Source organism: Pristiophorus japonicus, chromosome 2 (assembly GCF_044704955.1).
Source record: "Pristiophorus japonicus isolate sPriJap1 chromosome 2, sPriJap1.hap1, whole genome shotgun sequence".
Lineage (NCBI taxonomy): Eukaryota > Metazoa > Chordata > Chondrichthyes > Pristiophoridae > Pristiophorus > Pristiophorus japonicus.
Window position 1 is genome coordinate 140,267,890 of NC_091978.1, and position 16,500 is coordinate 140,284,389.

General features: G+C 48.5%; 1 protein-coding gene across 1 annotated transcript in view; it reads left to right on the forward strand.

Annotated features, from left to right (window-relative positions):
- Nucleotides 1-16,500, forward strand: part of mtmr7b (myotubularin related protein 7b) — a 277,663-nt gene that overhangs the window by 122,886 nt on the left and 138,277 nt on the right. The window contains exon 7 of the mRNA XM_070869780.1: nt 7,698-7,830. Within this exon, the coding sequence (XP_070725881.1) occupies nt 7,698-7,830 (133 nt within the window). The remainder of the gene's footprint in view (nt 1-7,697; nt 7,831-16,500) is intronic.

Here is a 16,500-nt window from a genome sequence, read left to right on the forward strand (position 1 = left end):
CCTCGGAGAAATTTAAATTGGCCAAACTTCCATAATTGTGAAAAACTGGCACAGACATCAGGTTACGCCCTCTATGACACAAAAAAAACTAACCTAAAAAAATCGTAACTAACTGAGTTACACTGGCGCACAAAGATTGGCGCGCGCCAAGAAACGGTGTAAATCTCTGGTGAAAATTGAGCCCAGTATGTTTAAAGAGCGGCTACTATTTTAATGTAGGAAAATGTGGTGACTGATGTGGCAAGGTCCCACAAGCCACAGAGCAATAAATTATCAGATAATTTGCTTTACTGATGATAGACTTGAATGTTCCAACGCATTGCTGGCCAGCTTTCCATGTTCTACCCACCATAAACTTGAGGTCATCCAAAACTCTGCTGCCCGTGTCCTAACTCGCACCAAGTCCCGTTCATCCATCACCGCTGTGCTCGCTGACCTACATTGACTCCTGGTTAAGCAACGTCTCGGTTTTAAAATTCTCATTCCTGATTTCAAATCCTTCCATGACTTCACCCCTCCCTATCTCTGTAATCTCTTCCAGCTCCACAACCCTCTCTATTAATTCTGCCCTTCAGCTGCCACGGGCCTAAGCTCTGGAATTGCTTCCCTTAACCTCTCTGCCTCTGTACCCCTCTTTCCTCCTTTCAGATGTTCCTTAAAAGCTACCTCTTTCTGCCTTAGTATCCTTATGTGGCTCGTATCAAATTTAGTTTTATAATGTTCCTGGAATGTTTTACTACATTAAAGCCGCTTCGTAAATACAAGTTATTTTTGTTGGTGGTGGTTAAGCAGTAAGCATTGGAATAGTGCCATAGGATCTTTTACACCTACCCGAGAAGGTAGCCAGCCCCTTGGTTTAGTATTATAGCTGAAAGACAGCACCTCCGACAGTGCAGCCAGTACTGCACTAGTACTGAATTAATGGGCCCAAGTTTCCACATGATTTGCGCCTGATTTTTCGGAGCAACTGGTGGAGAACGGACTATCTTAGAAATCGCAATTCTCCACATTTTTTTTTCTGCAGTTCTAGTCAGGTAGAACAGTTCCACTTTGGAACAGAATTTTTTCTTCAAAAGGGGGCGTGTCCGGCCACTGACGCCTGATTTCAAAGTTTCCACAGTGAAAACGTACTCCAAACTAAAGTAGAATGGAGCAAGTGAAGATTTTTGTAGAACTGAAAAAACCTGTTCTACACATTAAAAAATCAGGCGCAGGTTACAAATTAGGCGTCCAGAACGAGGTGGGGGGGGAAGGGAAGTCATTAAATTCTACAATAAATCCTTATTTATACTTCTACAAATATTATACAAATAAATCCAACCTGAATAAACATTTATAAGCAAAGAAAAGATTAAATAAACCATCTTCCTACTTGTGTGAAAGTGCTTCAGGCACGGAGAATTCTGCAGTCAGCCTGAGGCGCCCGTTCTTCCCGCGGGGAGGGGGGGAGGAGAGAGGAGGCGCCCATTCTGCCCGCGGGGGGGGGGAGGGGAGAGGAGGCGCCCGTTCTGCCCGCGGGGGGGGGAGGAGGCGCCCGTTCTTCCCGCGGGGGGGCAGGGAGGCGTCCGTTCTTCCCGCAGGGGGGGTGGGAGGGGAGAGGAGGCGCCCGTTCTTTCCGCGGGGGGGGGAGGGGAGAGGAGGCGCCCGTTCTTCCCGCGGGGGTGGGGGGGGAAGGAGACAGTGAAAAGGCTGCAAGTGCTGATGTGCTGATGGCAATGTGCTTTTATTAAAAAAAATTTCAAAAATTAAACAGCTACAAAGAACTACAAAAATGGCCGAGTGCCAATGTTTTTTTCACACTGAGCATGCGCGAACGCTCCAACGCACAGCGTTGCCGGCAGGAAAAAAACTAATTTAAATAGTATCCGCCTCCTCCCACTTACAAAATCAGCGTGAGTGTAGGCTCCGCCCCCCTGGGCGCCGCGCCAGGCAGACAAGGAGCTGCAGAACGCTCCAGAAACGCAAGATTTTTTTTAGGCGCCGTTTTAGGCGCGAAAAACGGGCGCCCAGCTCGGAGGGGCGCCCGTTTTTTATCGTGTGGAAACTTGGGCCCGAAGTGTCAACCTAGATTATGTGCTTGTCTTTGGAGTGGGGCTTGAACTGACAACTTTGTTTTTAGAGGTGAGAGTGCTACCACTGAGCCAAGGTTGACATTTGAGTTGCTCAATGTATTGCACAACATGGTTAATAGGTCAGACATTGATACTCGGTAGAGATGTTGTAGTAGTTGGTGTTAGTTGAAGCAGTGCTGTGTAAGTAGATAGGTGAGGCAAGAGTTGCTTTGAGATAAACTGAGTTCGCATTTGTGCCAGATAAATTTTGAGCAAATATATTTTTTAAACATGCCTTTAGAATTTTTGAAATGTGGCAGACCGTTCCCGCGGGTCCCTGAATACTTGTTCCCACCCGCCGGGTAGGCAATGATTCCTCCCGGGTTCAAGCGAGAGTCCGAGCTTCAATATTTAAATGAGGCCAGGAGTCAAAGGGGAGAATTTTGTCTTGAGCGGTGGCACAAAACAGGCGGTATTGTATGGGCCGCCCATTGTACGTCTTGTACAATATTCAGTTCATTGACTTCAGTAGGAGTAATTACCAACCGGTGCGTATAACAGCAGGCCAATGCGATAATGCCCGCCCAAAACAAATTTCCTTCTCGAAATCGCCCCGTGTCTCGGCATACAAATTTGTCGTTCGCCCAGTCGCCAATACACACTGACCGTGCCTCAAGTTAAAATTGAGGCCAATGATCCAATTTATTGTCTGCTGCCACTTTGAATACGTAGGCTTTTTTTCTGACTTGCCCTGATTTAAGTTGAATTTTCTGATTCTGGTCAGAATTTAAAAAAACACAATTTGTTGACCTAATAAAACTTGTATTTGCTCACAGCTAATTTAATTTGATTTGTTGACCTCAATCTAGGAACAAAATTGAACTCAAAAATCAAAGGCTGTGGATGCTGGAAATCTGAAATAAAGACAGGAAATGTTGGAAATACTCAGCAGGTCAGGCAGCACCTGTGGAGAGAGAAACAATGTTAACATTTAAGGTTGATGAGTATTTCTAGCATTTTCTGTGTTAACTTCAAAAATCAAAGGCTCTGTAACAGTGATGATGCAGCCAACAGATTTTGGGCTAAAAATGTGTTTGCGTAGCTCCCATTGCCCATTGTTTTGGCGCTATGGGTGCCATTTTGGGTTGAAAATGGCGTCCAAGCCATGTGCAAAACATCTGGTGTGGGCCATGTCGGACGCCATCTTGGTGAGGGCATTAGCGTCGGCACTGGGCGCATGTGCCAGATGTATGTAGAGAAGGCAGATCGTGATGTCGATCAGCGTGAACGCTGATTTGACACCAGCACTGCCATTTTCATTCTCAGCGCTGAAGCTAATGCCCTGTGTTCACCTCGCACAGATGAGATAACAAGGTATGGTGTTGCAAGTGGAGAAGGCCTTGCTTCTGACTTCATGGGTTCTGGCCAGACGACTTGCTCCCAGTCATGGGTGCTCTAGTTATCATCCCCTAGGAGATGGAGCAGAGGCAGCAAAGAAGAGGACAAGTTGCTCGCAGAGGGAGGAGGAGGGGGAGATGTAACCATAAATGTAACAACCCTATTAAAGAAAGGAGGGAGACAGAAAGCAGGAAACTATAGACCAGTTAGCCTAACATCTGCCATTGGGAAAAGGTGTAATCCATTATTAAGGAAGTAGTAGCAGGACATTTAGAAACTCATAATACAATCAAGCCGAGTTGACAAGGTTTTATGAAAGGGAAATCGTGTTTGAAACTTTATTAGAGTTCTTTGAGGATGTAACAAGCTGGATGGATAAAGGGGAACCAGTAGATAAGGTGTATTTGGATTTCCAAAAGGCAATCGATAAGGTGTCACATAAAAGGTTGCTGGACAAGATAAGAGCTCACGGGGCTGGGGGTAATATTTTAGCATGGATAGAGGATTGGCTGACAAACAGAGAGTTGGGATAAATGGGTCATTTTCAGGTTGGCGAACTGTAATCAGTGGGGTGCCACAGGGATCAGTGGTGGAGGCTCAACTATTTATAATCTATTATTAATGACTTGGATTAAGGGACCGAGTGTATTGTAGCCAAATTTGCTGACGATACAAAGATAGGTAGGAAAGCAAGTTGTGAGCAGGACACAAAGCGGCCGAAATTGCCCACCGCTGGAAACAGGCCACACCTACCCTGTTTCAGTTGTTTTTACCAGCACGGTTGATGCGGTGGTCTCTTGAGCGAAATTCACTCTTTGACTTTTTTTTTCCAGCGGACCGGAAGTTGGTCATAATGGGGGCGGATGTCGCGGTGAGCAAAAGTTCGCATACTAGAGGGGCGGAGGTTGGGGATGGGTAGAATGGCCGCCGCTGTCAGTCATCAGCGTAGCACTGATGACACCATCACTGTGCCACGTCATCATGGCTCTCCCCTTCACTTAAAGGGGAGATCAGTGCAATTCTTTAAGTTTGGTCCACTGAGCCATCAGGGAGGGTTTTGGCCGGGCCAGCGGCCTGGCACCCAAGAGGCTGCCTGTTGGCGGCGCGGCCGAACCCGGGGGCATAATTGTCGGGCCGACATGGCAGTCAGCCGATTTTTAAAAAAAAACTTGGCGGCCATGGTAGTAGGTCTTCCTCTTTAATGGCAGCCACACCGCCATTTTGGAAGCACTGCAAACACACCGTACCGGCAGAAAAAGATGCTGGTGGCACCGAGCAGCGGCAGCAGGATTTTCTCGGCGGAATTTCGTGATTGTGGGGGACCTTCGGCGGTGCGCGATCTGATGACGCACTTAGGACGGATCAGCAGCAGCGAAGCAGTAGTGGGGGGAGTGGGTCACTGCCGGGATACAGCAGGAGTGGAATTTAAAAAATGGCAGCCATTCCACGAAAAATCGGCGGTCATTGCACTCTGCAGCATGGCCATCGATTTCTGGTTGTAACAGGCCTTCAGGGAATTTCAGCCCCAAAGAGTCTGCAAAGGGATTTAGATAGGTTAAGTGAGTGGGCAAAAATTTGGCAGATGGAGTATAATGTGGGAAATTATGAGGTAGGAAAAATAGAAAAGCAAAATATTATTTAAATGGAAAGGGACTACAGAATGCTGTGCTATGGGTGTCCTTGTACGTGCAACACAAAAAGTTAGCATGCAGGTGCAGCAAGTAATTAGGAAGGCAAATGGAATGTTGGCCTTTATTGCAAGGGGGATGGAGTATAAAAGTAGGAAAGTCTTGATACAACTGTACAGGGCGTTATTGAAACCACATCTAGAGTACTGCATACAGTTTTGGTCTCCTTATTTTAGGAGGGATAGAGAAGGTTCACTCGGTTGATTCCTGGGATGAAGGTGTTGTCCTATGAGGAAAGGTTGAGCAGGTTGGGCCTGTACTCATTGGAGTTTAAAGAATGAGAGGTGATCATATTGAAATATATGATTCTAAGGAGGCTTGACAAGGTAGATGCTGAGAGGATGGTTCCCCTCGAGGGGACATAGTTTCAGAAAAAGGGGTCGCCTATTTAAGACAGAGATGAGGAGAAAGTTCTCCTCTGGGGGTCATGGATCTTTGGAATTCTCTACCCCAGGGAGCTGTGGAGGCTGAGTCATTGAATATATTCAAGGCTGAAATAGACAGATTCTTGAACTACAGGGGAGTCAAGGGTTTGGGGGAACAGGCATGAAAGCGGAGTTGAGGCCAAGATCTGATCAGCTATGATCTTATTGAATGGTGGAGCAGGCTCAACAGGCCATATGGCCAACACCTGCTCTTATTTCTTATGTTCTTATGAGAAGGGCTCTCAATAGGAGGCCTTACCAACCTGATGTCTTCTGAGAGCAATTCTCTTACCTTACCCTGAGCCAGGAGCAGTGTGTGAGGTATCTGCACTTTACGAAGGAGGTGCTCACAATACTCTGCCACCTGAGTGGCTTGTGCTTGTGCTACAATGGAAGCTGAGATATCAGACATCAGACGTTGCAAGATGGTTGGGTCCGCAAATACCAGTGGATCCCCCTCTTCCCCCCCCTCCCCCCCCCACCTTCCATGCTGGAAGTCATGGCTCCAAGCTCTGCGCAATGCCCTGTGTAATGTTGGTGCCGGACACATTCATGTTCCTTGACATTGCACTCAGGCTTTCTGGCAGGCCTTCTAATGCACCAAGCATTTTGTTGTGCATACCCATCAGCGTTCTTCTGTAGGCCGCCCCATCATAGTCCTCACCTGAGTCCTCTCCAGCAGAACTCATGTGCATCCTCGCCCTCTGGGGAGCTAGCACCTACGCTACACGTTCCACGTACCCTATTTGCACCCCACTCATGTCTGGTGACTCACCACATGCAGATCCCGCCTCACATCTACCCTCTAAACTGTGTGCAGATTGGATTTCTTGGGACTCTGAAATGAGAAAGGGGTAGGGTCGTGGTAAAGGGAGGGGTGTAAGTAATAAATGCATGCTTCCACCATGTATAGCTGGTAAATTAGAAGAGATTGTGGGATGAGGGGGAAGTGGGGTGTGAGTAGGAGGATTATGTATGAGGATACCGGCATCTTCGATTGTTTCAGCACCGCCGTTAGCCACAGGCTCAACCATGGTCGCTCCAATTATCTCCAACACCGTCTCAACCATGGAGGTTAGGTGATGCAGGCACGCCTGACTCCCTACGAATAGCTCCAGGTCACCTCCGGTTATGAGCCACCTTGTCTTGCAAGAGAGAGGGAAGTGTGTCAGTGAGTGTGGTGCAATGTATTTGTGTGATGTGCCTGCCATGGTTACATAGCTGGCAGTGTGTGAAAGTTGTGAGAAGTGTGTGCGAGGCTTTCAGCACTCGTAGGTGTGTGGATAAGGTGAAGCTATGAACGTGAGGTATGAGTTTTGTTTGGTAGAGATTGTTGGCAGGTGAGTGATGGGGGTGTGGTGCATTGAGCAGTGTGTGAGAGCAGTTTTGTAGATGGTGGGATATTGCATTTGAAGATGAATTCACTGACATTGACCACTTGTGTGTGGTCATTAAACTTCTTTTTGTACTGTGTCCAGGTCCTCGAGGTTACACAGCTAGCATTCACCACAGCAGCTATCTGCTCCAACTGCACTTTGCACTGTTACCTGGAGGGCCTGCTGGTGGAAAGTGGATATCGCTTATCCTATCCAACTCCTACACCAAGGCCTCCAATCCTGCATCGGAGAACCTTGGTGCATGCTCTCTCCCCTCTTGTGCCATCATTAATTGATTTTTTTCCACTGTCTTGCCAGCCAGTTAAATGATTTAAATGATCTTCTGTAGGAAGAATGCACCTCCCCTTTAAGAGGTGCAGACTATTTGTAAGTAGAAGAGGCTAGCTTTAAGTGGTGCTAGCCTCGCACAAACTTGGCCCCCCACTCCCGCTGAGAATTCAGCGACTCAGCAGCGCATTCAGTGCTGGGCTGAATGCCACAATCATGGAAATGAGCAGGCAGCCGATGTTCACGTGCTGTCTGCAGTCCTCCAAACGGGCACGGGTTACTAGTGCATCACGATCCCCGTGCCCATAATCGGTGGAAAACAAATTTCTAGGCTGTAAAATATATCTTATGTTCCTATACAAATATAAGATATTTCTCTCTTTTGATGTAAGAATTAAAATGTCCTAAATACAAAATGTAATTCAGAAGTGATTTGAGTATTTTAAATTCCTCACTTGTATTTTTTTCCAGTTAAATGCAATGGCAAACCGGGCAGCAGGAAAAGGATATGAAAATGAAGACAACTATTCGAACATCAAATTTCATTTCATAGGGATAGAAAACATCCATGTGATGAGAAACAGTCTGCAAAAGCTGCTAGATGGTAAATATTTGTTGTGGGGATAAATGCACACTTGTATAAAAATTCCTTTTGAGACAAAATCTGTAACCAATCTTGACATTTTATTTCTTAATTTTAATCCTATTCTTGCTGGCTTAATGGGTATAGAATGGGGTATAGAAGTGGGCCATACATCTCAGGAATGTCCCAAGTTCGATCCTTCATCTTTGCTGATATAGCTGATCTCAGCCAAGGCGATCGTTGTGAAGGAAACTTGGACTTAATACACTGGGTAACAGAGAGGAAGAAATCAGCCGAGATTCCAGTTCCTGATTGTGGACCCCTACTGGAAAACGCACCTGTATGGATTACAGATTAAGGACAAGGTTGGGCTTAGCTATGATAGTCCCTCCTGGAAAATAGCCTTTAGCCAGTCAGTGCCTAGCCTCATACATGAAATATAGGCCCCAAGTTTCCACATGATTTGCTCCTGATTTTTAGGAGCAACTGGTGTAGAACGGAGTATCTTAGAAATCGGAATTCTCGTCATTTAGTTTGCTCCAGTTCTAGTCAGTTAGAACAGTTTCACTTTGGAACAGAATTTTTTTTTCAAAAGAGGGCGTGTCCGGCCACTTACGCCTGATTTCAAAGTTTCGTGAGTGAAAACTTACTCCAAACTAACTTAGAATGGAGTAAGTGAAGATTTTTGTACGCTCGAAAAAACCTTGTCTACACTTTAGAAAATCAGGCGTAGGTTACAAATCAGGCGTAGGGAATGGTGGGGGGGGTGGTGGTGTTCAAAGGGAAGTTTACAAACATTAAACACTTCAGTTTTACAAATAAAGAGCCATCATCAATAATAAATGATAAATACATCAATAAATCAACCAATAAATCAATCAAAAAAAATTAATAAGAAATATATATTTTTTAAAATCAATAAATAAAACATTTTATACTTACCGACTGCAGCACCGGGAGCTCTCCAACAGCGTGCTGGGATGCCCCCCCCCCCCCCCAGTGTGTCTCTGTCAGTGTCTCTATCTCTCTGTCTGTCTGTCTGTGTGTCTCTCATTCTCTGTCTGTCAGTGTCTGTATTTCTGACAGCGAGGGTAGAGGGAGAGAGCGGGGGAGCAGAGGGAGGGAAGGGGGAGGGATGGGGGAGAAGGGGGCGGGATGGGGGAGAAGGGGAGAAGGGGGGAGGGGGGAGAAGGGGATAAAGGGGAGAAGGGAGAGAAAGGAGATGGGGGGAAAGGAGATGGGGGGGAAAGGAGATGGGGCGGGAAGGAGATTGGGGGGGGTGGGGAGGGAAGGAGAAGGGGGAGGGAGGCTGAACGGGCCGGGCCTGAGACTTCGGGCAGGGCCCGTCCCCAGCACCAGATTTACACGTAGGTGGCGTTGGGTCGGGTTGGGGGGGGGGTGGTGGGAGAGAGGTCGGTTCGGGTCGGGTCGGGGGGAGGGAGGGAGGGAGAGCGAGGTCAGGTCGGGGGGAGGGAGGTCAGGTCGGATCCAGTCCGGAGGCGGGGGGGGGGGGGGGGTGTCGGGTTGGGTCCTGGGGGGGTGGGGGGGAAGCGGGTGTCGGGTCGGGTCCGGGGGGTGGGGGGGGGAGCGGGTGTCGGGTCCTGTCCGGGGGGGGGGGGGGGCGGGGGAGCAGCTGTCGGGTCCGGTCCGGGGGCGGGGGGGGTGGCGTGGGTGTCAGGTCCGGTCCGGGGGCCGGGGGGGGGAAGCGGGTGTCCGGTCCGGTCCGGGGGCAGGGGGAGGGAACGGGAATCGAGTCGGGTCGGGAGGAAGCAGGATCTGGCCATGGGAGGAGCCTTATTCACGCAGCCCCAGTGATGCCATTTGGCCAGGGCTAGGGGCTGCGTGCTTCGGGCCCCTCCCACACAGTTTCGGGCGCCTGGAGCTACTGCACTTGCGTGCCCACTGTAGCGCGCATGTGCAGAGGTCCCGGCACTGTTTTCAGCGCAGGGACCTGGCTCCGCCCCCTACAGCTCCTGCTGCGCCGCGCCGAGGGCCAGAGGACCTGCAGGGAGGTGGAGAATACGGAGGGTATTTTTAGGCACACTTTGTGGCGCGAAAAACGGGCGTCCAGGTCGGGACTGTGCCGTTCTAGGCGCGGCTCGAAACTTGGGCCCATTGTCACTTGGGCGAGAAGGATAACACTTGTGGAACTCTACCCCAGCAGTTCAATGGGCAGAACTTTAAACTTTGGTGGGGGTATAAAATAAGTGGTAGCGGGTTGAATGTCCATTATACAGTCCACCTCTGATTTTCCCTCCCATTGAAGTCAAAGGAAAGGAAAATCTAGTGGGTGTATAATGGGCGGCCGATCGGCTACCACCTGTTTTATACCTCCGCTGAATTGCAGGAGTGGATTCTGAAGCTAGTGCTGATCTAGTCTGCAGCCTCTGATAGAGTCTAACAATGGGTTTTATGTTAGCCATTAATCTAATCTCATACTCTCTCTTCGCCCCTCTTATTCCCTTTTTAGATCTCCTCTGTACTTTCTATATTCTGCTTGGTTCTCTTTTGTATTATGAACCTTACAATTGTCATAAGCCTCTTTTTTCTGTCTCATTTTAACCTCTGTGGGGCCGAACTTGGAATCCGCCCATTTCTCGGCAGTATGCTGGTGGTATGTCGTTTCATACCGCCGGGTATTGCTAGGGCGGAGTGTGCGTGATTTTCAAAACTTTTTTCTCGGCGGAATGCCGAGCGGAGTGCAGCCGGCGGTGTGCGAGAGGTGAGTCCTTTTCACTCGGGAATCTTTGGGTCCCGAGTTGTGCGCACGCGCATGCTGCTGCGAAGCTCCGCCCCTGAGAGACACAGACCTGAATTGACAGAGACTGCCGGCCTTAGAGCGTGTGCAGGTATGTGGAGTGGGGGATGGAATCGCTGCTGTGGGGGCAGATTGCTTCTTGGGGGGAGATCGCTATTTGGGGGAGATCATTACTGGGGGGAGATTGCTGTGGAGGGGTGGGGAACAGATTGCTGTTGGGGTGGGGGGGATAGAAACTGGGGGGGGGGAGGGTGACAGATTTTTAAAATTTCACAGGTGAAGATGCATACCGCCAACTGAAGATCGACTTAAAACCACCTTTTACAGCGCGGTCTGCAGGGTCAGCGGTATGTCGATGGTAAGTCATCAATTTGGCAATTTTGGGCGGTATGTCGGCAGTGTGCAGGGGTCCAGCAGTACCCGACTCCTGACAAAATGTCTAGAATATGAACCTGTCATCACCAATACCTTGTTCCGCCAGAGGGACAAATACAAGGCATCGTGGCAACACCCTCACTCCAAACATTGACTATGTCATCGTCCGAGGCAGGGATTGCAAGGATGTGTGCATCACCCGCGCCATGACAGGAGCTGACGACTGCTGGACGAACCACCGCCCAATCCGATCCATCATCGACATCAACATAGCCCCAAAGCGGAGGGGACAGCAGAAGCAGTGCCGCAAAAAAGTTAATGCCGGGGCACTTAAAGACCCAGCTAAGAGAGCCCTATACAGCCAGTGCCTCACAGATAATCTGGCGTGCCTTGATGACCCTGAGATGCAGAATGCCCACAGCGCTTGGTCTGTCCTCCAGGTCTCCATGACCAGTGCCTGCGAAGAGACACTTGATCACTCAACCAGAAAACACCAGGACTGATTTGTTGAGAATGATCAGGAGATCCAAGAACTAATAGATCACAAGCACAGAGCATTTCTAAGCCTTAAACAACAACCCAACTTGGGAGCGGCAAAGCAACATTACAGGCGGCTCAAGACTGAGGTCCAACAAAAAACCCGGGACATAAAGAATAGGTGGTGGATGGAGAAAGCACAGGAGGTACAACAACTGGCCGACAGCTATGATATGCGAGGATTCTTCGTCACAGTCAAGGCCACCTAAGGTCCAAACTCCCAAGGCCCCACCCCACTGTTGGCCAAGAACGGGGAAACACTCATCAAGGACACCGAGGCAGTCAGGGCCCGCTGGAAGGAGCACTTCGAAGATCTCCCCAGTCGACACTATGCCTTTGACTCGAGCCACCACCTCAGCTGCACGAGGTACGAAAAGCCATAAGACAGCTCAAAAACCACAAGGCTACTGGAGCGGATGGAATCCCTGCTGAGGCACTAAAGTATGGTGGAGAGGCACTGTTGGCGCAGATACATGACCTCATCTCTCTCATCTGGAGGGAGGAGAACATGCCGGGAGATCTCAGAGGTGCAGTGATCGTGACCATCTTTAAAAAAGGGAACAAGTCCGACTGCGGCAACTACAGAGGAATCTCCCTATCAGCCACTGGGAAAGTTGTCGCGAGAGTCCTCCTCGACCGTCTTCTCCCTGTGGCCGAGGAGCTCCTCCCGGAGTCAGTGCGGATTTCATCGCCTACGGGGCACAATGGACATGATCTTTGCAGCACGACAGCTGCAGGAAAAATGCAGGGAGCAGCACCAGCCCTTATACATGGCCTCCTTCGACCTTACAAAGGCCTTTGACACTGTCAACCGCGAATGTTTATGGAACGTCCTCCTCCGTTTTGGATACGCCCAAAAGTTCGTCACCATCCTTCGCCACCTCCACGACGACATGCAAGCCGTGATCCTTGCCAACGGATCCAGTCCACGTCCGGACCGGGATCAAACAGGGCTGCGTCATCGCCCCAACCCTCTTCCCAATCTTCCTTGCTGCCATGCTCCACTTCACAGTCAACAAGCTCCCCGCTGGAGTGGAACTAAACTGCAGAACCAATGGGAAGCTGTTCAACCTTCGCCGTCTCCAGGCCAGGTCCAAGATCACCCCAACCTCTGTCATTGAGCTGCAGTTCGCGGACGATGCCTACGTCTGCGCACATTCAGAGGCTGAACTCCAGGACATAGTCGACGTATTTACTGAGTTGTATGAAAGCATGGGCCTTACGCTAAATATCCGTAAGACAAAGGTCCTCCACCAGCCTGTCCTCGCCGCACAGCACTGCCCCCCAGTTATCACGATCCACGGGGCAGCCCTGGACAAGGTGGACCATTTCCCGTATCTCGGGAGCCTCTTATAAACAAAAGCAGACATCGATGAGGAGATTCAACACCGCCTCCAGTGCGCCAGTGCAACCTTCAGCCACTTGAGGAAAAGAGTGTTCGAAGACCAGGCTCTCAAATCCAACACCAAGCTCATGGTCTACAGGGCTGTAGTAATACCGACCCTCCTGTATGGCTCAGAGACATGGACCATGTACAGTAGACACCTCAAGTCACTGGCGAAATACCACCAACGATGCCTCCGCAAGATCCTACAAACCCACTGGGAGGACAGACGCACCAACATTAGTGTCCTCGACCAGGCCAACATCTCCAGCATTGAAGCACTGACCACAGTTGATCAGCTCTGCTGGGCAGGTCACATTGTCCGCATGCCAGACACGAGACTCACAAAGCAAGCGCTCTATTCGGAACTTCTCCATGGTAAACGAGCCAAAGGTGGACAGAGGAAACGTTACAAGGACACCCTCAAAGCCTCCCTGATAAAGTGCAACATCCCCACCGACACCTGGGAATCCCTGGCCAAAGACCACCCTAAGTGGAGGAAGTGCATCCGGGAGGGCGCTGAGCGCCTCAAGTCTCATTGCTGAGTGCATGCAGAAAACAAGTGCAGGCAGCGAAAAGATCGTGCGGCAAACCTGTCCCACCCTCCCTTTCCCTCAACCACTGTCTGTCCCACCGATGGCAGAGACTGTGGCTCTCATATTGGACTGTTCAGGCACAACATAATTCTAAAAAGGACGAAGAGTGTTAAAAAAACAAGCCTGAAGGCTCTGCGTCTCAATGAGAGGAGCATTCGTAATAAGGTGGATGAATTAACTGCGCAGATAGCTGTCAACATAGAAACATAGAAAATAGGTTCAGGAGTAGGCCATTCGGCCCTTCGAGCCTGCTCCACCATTCAATAAGATCATGGCTGATCATTCCCTCAGTACCCCTTTCCTGCTTTCTCTTCATACCCCTTGATCCCTTTAGGCATAAGGGCCATATCTAACTCCCTCTTGAATATATCCAATGAACTGGCATCAACAACTCTCTGCGGTAGGGAATTCCACAGATGAACAACTCTCTGAGTGAAGAAGTTTCTCCTCATCTCAGTCCTAAATGGCCTACCCCTTATTCTAAGACTGTGTCCCCTGGTTCTGGACTTCCCCTTCATCGGGAACATTCTTCCCGCATCTATCCTGTCCAGTCCCGTCAGAATCTTATACGTTTCTATGAGATCCCCTCTCATCCTTCTAAACTCCAGTGTATAAAGGCCCAGTTCATCCAGTCTCTCCTCATATGTCAGTCCCGCCATCCCTGGAATCAGTCTGGTGAACCTTCGCTGCACTCCCTCAATAGCAAGAAGGTCCTTTCTTAGATTAGGAGACCAAAACCGAACACAATATTCCAGGTGAGGCCTCACCAAGGCTCTGTACAACTGCAGTAAGACCTCCCTGCTCCTATACTCAAATCTCCTAGCTATGAAGGCCAACATACCATTTGCCGCCTTCACTGCCTGCTGCACCTGCATGCCAACTTTCAATGACTGATGAACCATGACACCCAAGTCTTGTTGCACCTCCCTCTTTCCTAATCTGCCGCCATTCAGATAATGTTCTGCCTTCCTGTTTTTGCCCCCAAAGTGGATAACCTCACATTTATCCACATTATACTGCATCTGCCATGCATTTGCCCATCACCTAACCTGTCCAAGTCACCCTGCAGCCTCTTAGCGTCCTCCTCGCAGCTCACACTGCCACCCAGTTTAGTGTCATCTGCAAACTTGGAGATATTACATTCAATTCCTTCATCTAAATCATTAATGTATATTGTAAATAGCTGGGGTCCCAGCACTGAGACCTGCGGCACTCCACTAGTCACTGCCTGCCATTCTGAAAAGGATCCATTTATCCCGACTCTCTGCTTTCTGTCTGCCAACCAGTTCTCTAGCCACGTCAGTACATTACCCCCAAAACCATGTGCTTTGATTTTGCACACCAATTTCTTGTGTGGGACCTTGTCAAAAGCCTTTTGAAAGTCCAAATACACCACATCCCTTGTCCATTCTACTAGTTACATCCTCAAAAAATTTCAGAACATTTGTCAAGCAGGATATGATGTAATTGGGATTACGGAGACATGGCTCCAGGGTGACCAAGGCTGGGAACTCAACATCCAGGGGTATTCAAGATTCAGGAAGGATAGACAGAAAGGAAAAGGAGGTGGGGTAGTGTTGCTCATTAAAGAGGAGATTAACGCAATAGTAAGGAAGGACATTAGCTTGGATCCTGTGGAATCTGTATGGGTAGAGCTGCAGAACACCAAAGGGCAGAAAACGCTAATGGGAGTTGTGTACAGACCACCAAACAGTACATGTGTGGGGATGGTATCAAACAGGAAATTAGGGATGCATGCAATAAAGGTACAGCAATTATCATGGGTGACTCTAATCTGCATAAAGATTGGGCTAACCTAACCAGTAACAATATGGTGGAGGAGGATTTCCTGGAGTGTATTAGGGATGGTTTTCTAGACCAATATGTCGAGGAAGCAACTGTGGAGAGCTGGCCTTCCTAGACTGGGTGTTGTGCAACAAGAGAAGATTAATTAGCAATCTTGTTATGCGAGGTCCCTTGGGGAAGAATGACCATAATATGATAGAATTCTTCATTAAGGTGGAGAGTGACACAGTTAATTCAGAGACTAGGGTCCTGAACTTAAAGAAACGTAACTTCAATGGTATGAAATGTGAATTGGCTAGGATAGACTGGCGAATGATACTTAAAGGGTTGATGGCAGACATTTAAAGATCACATGGATGAACTTCAACAATTGTACCTCCCTCTCTGGCATAAACATAAATAGGGAAGCTGGCTCAACCGTGATGAACAAGGGAAATTAGGGATAGTGTTAAATCCAAGGAAGAGGCATATAAATTGGCCAGAAAAAGCAGCAAACCTGAGGACTGGGAGAAATTTAGAATCCAGCAGAGGAGGACAAAGGGTTTAATTAGGAGGGGGGAAATAGAGTATGAGAGTAAGCTTGCAGGGAACATAAAAACTGACGTCAAAAGCTTCTATAGATATGTGAAGAGAAAAAGATTAGTGAAGACAAATGTAGGTCCCTTGCAGTCAGAATCAGGTGAATTTATAATGGGGAACAAAGAAATGTCAGACCAATTGAACAAATACTTTGGTTCTATCTTCACTAAGGAAGACACAAATAACCTTCCGGAAATACTGGGGGACTGAGGCTCTAGTGAGAAGGAGGAACTGAAGGAAATCCTTATTAGTCAGGAAATTGTGTTGGGGAAATTGATGGGATTGAAGGCCGATAAATCCCCAGGACTTGATAGTCTGCATCCCAGAGTACTTAAGGAAGTGGCCCTAGAAATAGTGGATGCATTGGTGGTCATTTTCCAACATTCAAAAGACTCTGGATCAGTTCCTATGGATTGGAGGGTAGATAATGTAACACCACTTTTTAAAAAAGGAAGGAGAGAGAAAACACGGAATTATAGACCGGTTAGCCTTATATCGGTAGTGGAGAAAATGTTGGAATCAATTATTAAAGATGTAATAACAGCGCATTTGGAAAGCAGTGACAGGATCGGTCCAAGTCAGCATGGATTGATGAAAGGGAAATCATGTTTGACAAATCTTCTAGAATTTTTTGAGGATGTAATTAGTAGAGTGGA